The 10,092-nt window shown below is 37.0% G+C and overlaps 1 protein-coding gene across 1 annotated transcript in view; it reads left to right on the top strand.

The window, feature by feature from the left end:
* The window catches only part of LOC102033420 (epidermal retinol dehydrogenase 2-like), a 9,670-nt gene extending 8,579 nt beyond the window's left edge, over positions 1-1,091 (top strand). The window contains exon 6 of the mRNA XM_005418326.2: positions 440-1,091. Coding sequence (XP_005418383.1) covers positions 440-533 — 94 coding nt within the window. The 3' untranslated portion in view covers positions 534-1,091. The remainder of the gene's footprint in view (positions 1-439) is intronic.
* The last annotated feature ends 9,001 nt before the right edge of the window (positions 1,092-10,092 follow it).

The raw sequence follows: 10,092 nt of genomic DNA, 5'->3' as shown, positions 1-10,092 counted from the left end.
GCAGGAACATTTAGTCAAGCAGTCCTTTAGTTAATATTCCTGCAATCAATCCAGTTATATGTACCCAATTTTAAGGAAACAGTGGGTTTGATTTTTTAATAATCTAGGAGAATAACATTCCTCTGGCCTCTTCTGTCTCCAAGAAATGTTTTAAGCTGCAGTTGGGTGTAGAAACTTCAAAATTTTTCCTGAGATGATACACTGGGAGCAATGCCTGGTCTAGCACTGTCTGCTTCCGGTCCCTGCCACCACTGCAGGCTGGGCTTTCACAAAGTGTCTTGGTCTGTCATTCATTTTCCCAGTTCATAACATTGAAGTGCCAAATGTGCTACTACCAGACATTAGAAGTATTGACCACATATAATGTATTTGTCATTTCTTTACTTACAGAGTATCTTTATAAAAAAAAACCAGGTTAATTCAATGTTTGTCTCCTCAGTTTCCTTCCTAGAAAAGCAGTGCTATTCTTCGAGTCTTATGTCAAGTTCCCTGAGAGCATGGAAGAAGCCTTTGGTCAGAAGAAAAAGGATTGAAACAAAAAATATTCCGAAGATCTCAAGCGCTATCTAATTTAACGTTTTTAGTAAAAAAAATAATTTTAAATCCTATTATTTCTTGGCAAAAAATTAACTTCTTTTATGCTATTTTACATTGGCCAGCATGCCATTTAATTCTTTACAACTATCTTTTAAGCCTTTATGTTTGGCAATTTTTTGAGAAATTTTAAAAAAATCACTAAAATCTAAAATAAATTAGGTATTATGTTGAATGACCAAGCAACAACTTTGCACAGACTGTACTGTTTTCAGACTGAAGTTTCAATGAGGTATCCTGTTAGTGTGGAACACAATTCTGTTGTAAATCGTGGGAAAATGAAGACAGGAGGATACCTGGAAAGTTATGAATGAAATCTCTCCTTGTATTTGGAGAGAAGTCAAACCCATGTTCTTCAACTGTCTTGGAATGAAATTGCAACATAAAGGTCCTAAAGAAAAAAAATTCCCCAACAGCAGTAGTTTGGGGATTAGTTACACAAAATAGGTGCTGGTACTTGATTGATAAACATCAATCCTTGTGACGGTGGTCACAAGGTTTTCAGGGTGAAGGAAGAGACGAGATGGGCTCTATGATCAGAAGGCTTGATTTATTACGTTATGATATATACATCTATTATAACTATACTAAAAAAGAAAAAGAAAGAGGAGTTTCTAGAAGCTGCTAGCTACCTAACAATAGAAAGTAAAGAAAGAATAACAAACTAGCTCTCTCAGACTGTGTCCGAGAGATCTCAGTTCTGGATTGGTCACCAACTCTAAACATCTAAACTGGCCTCATAAAAGAAATGTCTGTGACAAATCCTCATGTAAATTTTCAGAAAATGCTAACATAAAATGTTCATAATTGTCTTAATTCAAAAACAAATAAACTACATAGCCAAATAGTGAATCTACAAAGCCTGATTCATAAAACCTTAAGGAATTACAGAAAACATTTAACAGTCATCTATTGACCACGTTTGCCATCATAATTCAATTGTACTTAACTAAACTCATACTTACATGCTCCCAGATACAAGTAGTTATTAAAGTACACACTACTGAAATCCCTGTGTTTCCAAAGCATGTATGCATTCAATAAATTCTTTCATGCACCACTAGATATTACAGAAAAACTTTCCTCTGAGAGAAGGGAAAAGCTATCTGAAGTTTGGCTCTTTGGAAAGCAAGGTTTATTGATTTATATTGTTTAAAACTCTCTAGGTGATGAGTAATTAAATATTATTTTCCTCTTATTAATGAGACAGCAAAGTCTAAATTACTTTCTGCAAATATCAATCATTTTCTCAATTGCAGGCAAATATGTTGACTATTGGGATTCCCTTGCTCTGCATGAATGTTACTATTTAGCTCTAGATCTATTATCATTTTTAAGTGTGATTACAGGAGTCAATGCAAATTGACATTACATTATGTTTGGGAATATATTGAGAGCCTGAACATCTTAATGCATAATTTCATTGCTGGTGCTGCAGAGCTTAAGAGCTTAAGAGAAGGGCTCATGAGGTGAGAAAAATGTATTTAAAAATTATTTGTGAAATGAGACTCCCACTTGTAGTGTCACATGCTAGTGATATTAATATATGGTGGACTATCCATCATTTAACTGTTAAAGGTTTCAGGATGAAATATTTGCAGGCAAAGATCTCATTGTGAGGGCTCACTTTTAAGGATGCCTTTCTTGTTTTCAGTTTTTTTAACTGAGGTGTGTCTACCTCACCACCTACATCTGCAGTTGTAAGTTCACCAACCACACAGGCAGGACATGAGTAGGTTAAGAATAATGCAAAGTAAATAATACCCTATTTTCTAAGCTGTATTTCAGCTATTCTGCACAGCCACCCTGCAGAACCTTATTCTGTATTGCTGCAACCTCAGCCAAGGGCACTTTTGGCTCCATATTCTTTTCAGGCTAATCTGCTTGTCTCAAGAAGGAATTTGTAAAGCTTATACTTTCTAAGTCTCACAGTGATCTGTTAGATCTTCTTATAAGTCCTAGAAATCAGTAACTCACTCTTTTCCATGAAAATACCAGGAAAAAATTTGCGGTTTGGGGTTGGTTGATGGTGGTGGTGTTTGGGGAGGGGTAGTTTCTTTTTCATACAGAAAAGAAGTGTGATAGATCCAGTAATACAATTCTAAAACTGTAAGCCAAAACCTTCTTATTAAAGTTCAGAAGATGCATTTGAATGGTGTTCATGTTTTTTAATAGAAAATTATCTTCATATTTTGAAATATAGTGTGCCACTTAAAAAGTATCTCAGACTCATCAACAACTCCTGAGAATCCTGTCCTTTCTTTGAGGCTTTTATCTTTTTTGTAATTCCTCCATGACAAAAATATTTTTACAGGAGAAATGCTGTTACTACAGAAGCTGCAAATGAGACTGCAATAGTTTATGTTAATTTTTTCTCATAGTTTTCTCACTCCTTATTCTCTGCAAAACTGATGAAGAAAGGCCTGTGTTGCTGCACCAATAGTGAGATAATCTATGATGTCAGATTCTTGTACCTTTTTTATGCCCATTGGTACAGCATAGCTCTTCAGAGCCCATTTTTCATATTAAGGAAGTTGTAGTATTGTGTATCTTATGAAGAACATTGATCATGTTCAAATTATAAGCATTTTGAGAGAGAAACATCTGAATTATTCTGGGTCAATTTGTAATCTAAACCTTTGAATAAACCTTAGAGGCAATGATATGCAACTTTGATTTCTCATTAATTCATTTTTCTACATTACTTAGTTCCTCTTCAGAGTTTAATGTTTCCACCCAAATTCATTATTTGTTCCCTGTGAGTCATTATTACAGTTTTCATAGATGCTCAAGTTCTTCATTTATGTACCTAAGCATGTAATAAAAGTCCAGAGACACTGAAATGCAACTTGTAGGAAATCAAAGAAACAACTGGACTTGCCCAGAAATTCTGATAGCCTGTTCTGCTTTATCACCTGAATTGGCATTGCCCCATTAAATTTGAAAACATTTCCATAAAAACCTCCATCTTTCTGAAGGCCTGATCACCCTCTATTATTTTAGGATAGCTTTTATAGAAGACACTCTAAGAATACTCAAAGCTAATTCAAGGCAAGTTTCATATACTAAAATGAAAAACATACTTCCAAATCCTGCAATATTTGGAGTCTTTTTTATTAGTAACTTGTATTTTCTCAGCCTCTCTCTGGAAAGATGTTTAGTTCACAGTTCCCACCGGTTATGGGACAATTGTGGAGGGATAGATTTGGTACTGGATGTCAGGAAATTCCCTGTTTCTCTGTCACTTACCTTTGTCTTTGACCTTTTCTTTACCCTGAGAAACAAAAAATAGGGAAAGCTGCCTAAACAATGTATAGACTGTCCCTGTCTTTCATCCCTATCCTGGGAAAAGGAGGCTTCATGATTATACAATTTTTCATGGTGACTAGAAAAAGAATTTTCATCTCTTTACTTTTACACCTACAGAAATGTCACTACTTTCTATATTGCCCGATGATTTTCAATATTTCATATAATTTAATGAGGAAGAAAGCTCTGAATCAATCCAAAGAGCCCAGTTATTAACAGATCAAAATTCTACATTGATTACATAATGGATTTTTCTAGTCTCTTTCTGCAGTCAATACAATACCTCTGCTCAATACTTCAGATTCTTCAGGATGCTACAGCCTGCTAATAAAGAATCACTGTAATTTAAAAAAGAATTAATTCAGCTCTAATTGCCTTCTACCATTGCACAGAACTGTTGCTGAAGCCAAATAAATGGTCAAGTGATCTTCCACTTCATTAACTAATCTCAGCTGGCAGCAGTGCCTGAAGTAGCAGTGACTTAGAGAGTCATGAGGCATTGCTCAATGCTTTCATAAACTCCACACTTCTGCAGTGCTCATGGATCAAGTGCACTGTGGTGGTGGAAGGGGCATTCCAGCAGTTGCTCTGTTGCTTCCTCCATATCTTCTTTCTCAGAAAAGTAGTTAACAAATTAAATGTTAATAGTTTCAATATCCATTTTGGATGGATATTGGATTTAAGGTCCAATTGGATATTGGGCTTCAAGATGCTTTCTTTTCTGCAGCTGAATGGACTGAGTAGAACTGGCCTCAAGAGTCCATCGTGTTGCCTGCCTGCCTGGGATGATATGCCAGGAGATAAGGAATTAGATATTCCTACAGAACAGGAAAAGAAGCCAGAGAGTGTGATAGTCCTGAAAAGATAAAAAGCTACTTAGAGTGTGACAGCAAATAAATTAAAAGTAGGAAATCAGGCTAGACCTGGTATCTACTTTGTTGTCTAAAGCCCTTCATTATCTATAGCTTGGATGTCCCTGGAAGCTGAAGCAATATGAGTGTCTTGACTGCTAAACTGAAAAAATCTAAAAGTCCCCACACAAACTAAGAGAAGACCTATGATTCTAACCATGTCTGCAAGAGCAGGAGATGAGAGACCACACTGTGGGACCACGAAGGAATGGAAATTAGAAGGAAATTGTTCCTCTTCAATATTTAAGCCATGTTGCATAGGATTCTGCTTGCCCTACACACATCTGTTTGCCACTTGGTAAACTGGTGGTGTTTATTTAATATACTTAATTCTTTAATATACCATTTCATGGCAGCTGATTTCCTGTTTTGCAAAGGTTTAACAATGACTTTCTAATTAATTATTTCCTTCCATTTGCATTTTTACAATCTGCTTTCTAAGCAAGGAACATACTTCTACACGAAAGTCAGAAGCCACTGCAATAACTAAAGTAAGAATCAGAAAATTAAATACCACTTATTTTATATATGGAAAAAATTGCAGAGGCAACACACAGAATTCCTACACAAGAACATCCCCCACAATTTGAGAATGCTGTTAGAGATGTCACAATGGAAAACTTAAATTACTTCAACCATTCATAAGGGCAACTTGATGCATTGTTGGGATAAATTTTCGTCACACATACTTTGTAAATGAAAGGTATTTCCACCTTGGAGATGGCATCATATCTAGTGACGTTGATGATAACAATTAGTTTTAGTGGTTTGTATTCCACCACAGCAAAATACCTTTAAAATAGCTCCTTCAATAGTATTGCAACAGAGATGCATTCAGATACTTCTTAACCTGATAAAATATCTAAAAGGGAAGCGCAGAAGTCTGCTCTTAGAAGAATTTGATAATACTACATTTGCAGCATTGTGTTGCTTTTGTAATATTAATGGGAAATGTCATCTTTCTGGGGAAATATAAGAAAGAAGCATTTAACATTAGGTGGTACTTCATGCAAGAGAAAGATTGTACATGTTTCATTCTTAAGTGCACGAGCCTTCTTTTTGCCTTGTATTTTTATGTTTCCAGATTTTTGATTCTGGTTTCTTTGCTTTCTTATTAGAAAATTATCCTTAGTAATTTTCATGTGCAACTTCAAAATTTTCTCAGAGAAAATTTTGCCAGTTCAGTCACTGGAAATCTTTGAAGCTTTTGTATCATTCTTATTTTCCCCCCCAAAACAAAAACCAGAACTTCAGGTTGTATGAAAGGCAGTTTTCCTTAAACTGAGACACAGTTGGACCTGCCCTAGTGCTCTAGGTCACTGATAGAGAATACAAAAAAGAACATTAGGTTATCTGGACAAAATGATGTGTAAGGAATGCTTGCCTACTAACAGAGCTGCAGGAGTGAGGAGGAAGGCCACAGAGAAAGGACAGGATTTCTTTCTTGTTATTGTTGTTATTATTCATTAAAGCAGTAAATCTTCCAAAATCATGTTTATTAAATTGTGACATTAATTTGGGAAAGGGGAGTAAACAAACAGGTCTATGATTTTTTCTAATTCAACAAGAAAGCTGTAAAAAAATATTTAAACTGTGTCTGTAATAAATAGCCTTGGAACATACTTCACTTTAAGTTTTTCCATAAAACATATTAGCTGCTTTGGTCAAAAATCAGAATTAGCTGTAAAAATTGAAGTTTTCCCTATGTCTGGATCAGACTCAGAGTTTCCAAAGGGTACCAAAAAAGAAAAAGGAGCAGGAAACTTCTGGTTTTATCCTTTATGTTTAGTCAAGTGTGTACGAGCAGCAGTGCCTGGTACACTGTGGTTTCAGGGTGTGTCTAGGATCCAGGACTGTGTTAGCTTCTCACAGAGCCTCAGCCTTGCTGTTGCCTTCTGCCTGGGTGGCACAGCAAGAGGAAAGCTCTGCTTGTGGTGTTCACCAGAGCCACAGCACAAAGAGCCACCATGCTCTGCCTTCACTTGGCTGCTCTACCACACCTCTCATCAGCTTTGCTGTCTGGCACCTAAATGTTGCTAAAATCTAACAGCCAAACAATATTCCACTGATTGCAAATATGAAAAATAGTCCATTTTTGAAATCTCATGTCTTTTAAATGAGGCCATTTGCAAGAGGCAAAAACTTCAAAGACTCTTTCTTATAAGGAATATTTATCTCCAGACATATTTATTTCAGCCTGTTGTAGTCAGAAAGAACCAACCACCTTGCCTACAATCATAAGTCACAACAAGACTGATGAAAAACAACAAAATAGAAATCTAAATGGAAAAATATTTTTAGCACCTTTGCCAAATCAGTGTGCAAACTCTCAGGTATGGAAGAGCATTTTGCTTTGCCTCCCTAGAATATGCAAGCAAAGGACAGCAAGGAATTACTGACATGAGTCACAGTTTTGGTAGGAAGAGCCAACAATTTGGCAGAAAAGGGATTTATCCTGAGTAGATATTGGCAGAACAAATTACATCTGTGATACCAGTGACCTCTTGCTTCCACCAAATGTGGGGGAAAAAAACACAGAAATTTGCAGTCATTTTGAGAAATATGTATCAGAAAGGTACTGGATAACAATGTGTCTCCAAACAATGCAATGCCAGAAATATTCTGTAAAATAATGACTATTTCACTAGTAATACACATTTCCATTTAAGCAGAAACTGTTCCCACAAGTCTGATAAATGCCTAGCTGACTGCTTGTCCACAGCTTAAATTTTCTCATCCTGAAAAAAGGAGCTAAGGAAAGAGTAGGTGAGTGAGAAAAAGGAAAAGCGTGTTTAAAGATGGCTGCCACCCTTCTTAGCACAAACAAGAGAGGCTTGTGGTTGTAAGCAAGGACAATTTCTCTGAAAAACACTGCTTCACAATCCTAAGAAAGGCAGAAAAGCTGTCTTCCCTGCCAGTAAAATTCTCTGACTGAACTAAAAACACAGAGGGAGCTCATCTGGTTTTTTTAACCAATCATTGTGAAAGATTTGATTAATAAATTTCAAATGTATTTACAGCATTTTTTCTAGATGTCCTATTTTTTCTCACATAAAAAACACAGAATAAACAATGTTAATTAAATCTATTTGAATCTTTCCTAATTTGCACTTTATAATATGATAGCATTTGCTTTGCTTACACATTAACATCCTCCTGTTAATCACCAACTATCATGCAAGGTCCTTGCAGAGCCTAAACAGCAGAATGAATATTCGTGATGGTGCTAGTTTGAATTCAAAGTGCATTATATAGAATTGCAGCACACTTTCAACTGAAGATTGAACTGTGAAGCACTTGCTTATTTAAGCTAAAATGTATTTGCTCACCTGAATGATCCTGCAGAAGTAAGCAAGTGATATCTGCCTCATTTAATTTTAGTTCTCTGGAGGTGAGGTGGCAGACCCAAACTACTAATTTCACTGCCTGATTGCTTTCTCAGAGAATCAATTTATTTCCACCAGCAGATGAGGAAGTTTGGATGGATTTCCTGTCCTGAGATGTCCACTTTATTGCTTAAAAATAGGATAAAGGAGTTTCAACCTATACTCTTATTGATATCAGCTCAAATATTTGGACATTTAATATGCATCACAAAACAGACAGGAAAAATACAGCTAATTTATATCCAAGTTTAAACATATTAAAAATAACATGTATATTATAACTACATGTAATGCCAAAACATCACCATGCTGTCAATATGTTGGATTATTCCTTCTTTCTTCACTTCAAAGATTAGCAATTACTTATAACTAATAAACTTGCACTGATTGGGCAAGCTGGAAACAATGGATTCTGAGTTAAGTGCAGAAGGAACTGAAACACCAGATGTCTTCCCTATGTCTGTTGAATTAGCAATAGGTTTTCAAACTGGCATTTTAGGTAAAAACCTTCTTCTGGAAAAATCTGGCTCACATCACTCATGGAGATCAATGTGGAGTGAAGGGTTTTTACACTTTAGAGGATATCCTCAAAAATGCTGCTGAGATTAGGAATGAGGTTACTTGCCATTTCTAAAGCAGCTTTGGCGAATGTGGTCTTGGCTAAAAGGTTTGCCTGCCCTTTCTTATTCACAGCTTCAGAAAGGAAACTGTGTCCTGAATTGCACTGATGTAGACATGAAGTTTAAGTTCTGATTTTTTTTAATCTCCTTATTATCATGCAAATTTCCAGTGTGCCTTTTAAGATTTTATGTTAATTAGAAATGCTGGTTCTCACTTATGAAAGCTAAGCTGCTATGAACCAGAAAATTAGGGCCCTTGTATAGGTAAACAAGGTAGGCTTAATATGGAAGAACAACTAGGAAGAGTGAATAGTTGATTTCCAGAGTGGAGGTGGGCTGTTTGGGAAACCCCAGTGCTGTGCTCATTTCATGTTTTTGTTACTGATCTGGAATAGAGGATGAAGTAGCAAAATCATCTGATGATATTAAGGACACTTGAATTATTTATTTCACTCCCTTCTTCATTTGGCACCTTCGTCTCCCCGGCATCCCTAGAGCAGATGTAACAGCTAGCTCACAGCTAAACTAAGGCAAACCTCAGTTTCATTTTTCCCCCAAATGAACACTGGTCAACATTTTCAGGTTAATTGATGGAAGGCATGACTCTGTGGAATAGTGAACTGCACTATGGTCAGAATACAAGAGAAAAGTGGAACCAAATGACCCATTATATGTTTGAGGTACGAGAGCAAGGGGGTAAGATATCATGGTCCCTGTGAGTCTGGCACTTAGATGTAACATAGCTTTACATACCAACAGGTACACTAAATTTCAGAAAACACCCTGGCACAATGGCATTCCATCACACAAACACATAGATTCCTTTATGTTGGAAACGACCTATCAGATCATTGAGTCCAACCGTTAACCCAGCACTGCCAAGTCCACCACTAAACCATGTCCCCAAGAGCCACATGCACGTGCCTTTAAACACCTCCAGGGATGGGGATTCCACCACTTCTCTGGGATGCCTGACCCAATGCTTGACTACTTATTCAGAGAAGATTTTTTCCTTAATCTCCAGTCTAAACCTCTGCTGGTACAATTTGTGGCCCTCTTCCAATTTCCTCTTCTGCCTGGTTTCCCTCCCATAGAGTACAGTTCTCGCCGAATTTTCCTGCAGCTCATCAGCTGCTCCCGAAATTACGGAGGACAGGAGACACCGCAGTTCTGCACCAAAATAAACCTGCCCTAAACCTGCTCCCTCCTCCGGTTCCTAGCGGGGACGGGACGTCCCAGAGCGGATGCCCGCTGGTGCCCCGCGCCCGCCGG

Source organism: Geospiza fortis, unplaced genomic scaffold (genome assembly GCF_000277835.1).
Source record: "Geospiza fortis unplaced genomic scaffold, GeoFor_1.0 scaffold53, whole genome shotgun sequence".
Lineage (NCBI taxonomy): Eukaryota > Metazoa > Chordata > Aves > Passeriformes > Thraupidae > Geospiza > Geospiza fortis.
This window is presented reverse-complemented; position numbering and strand designations above follow the sequence as displayed.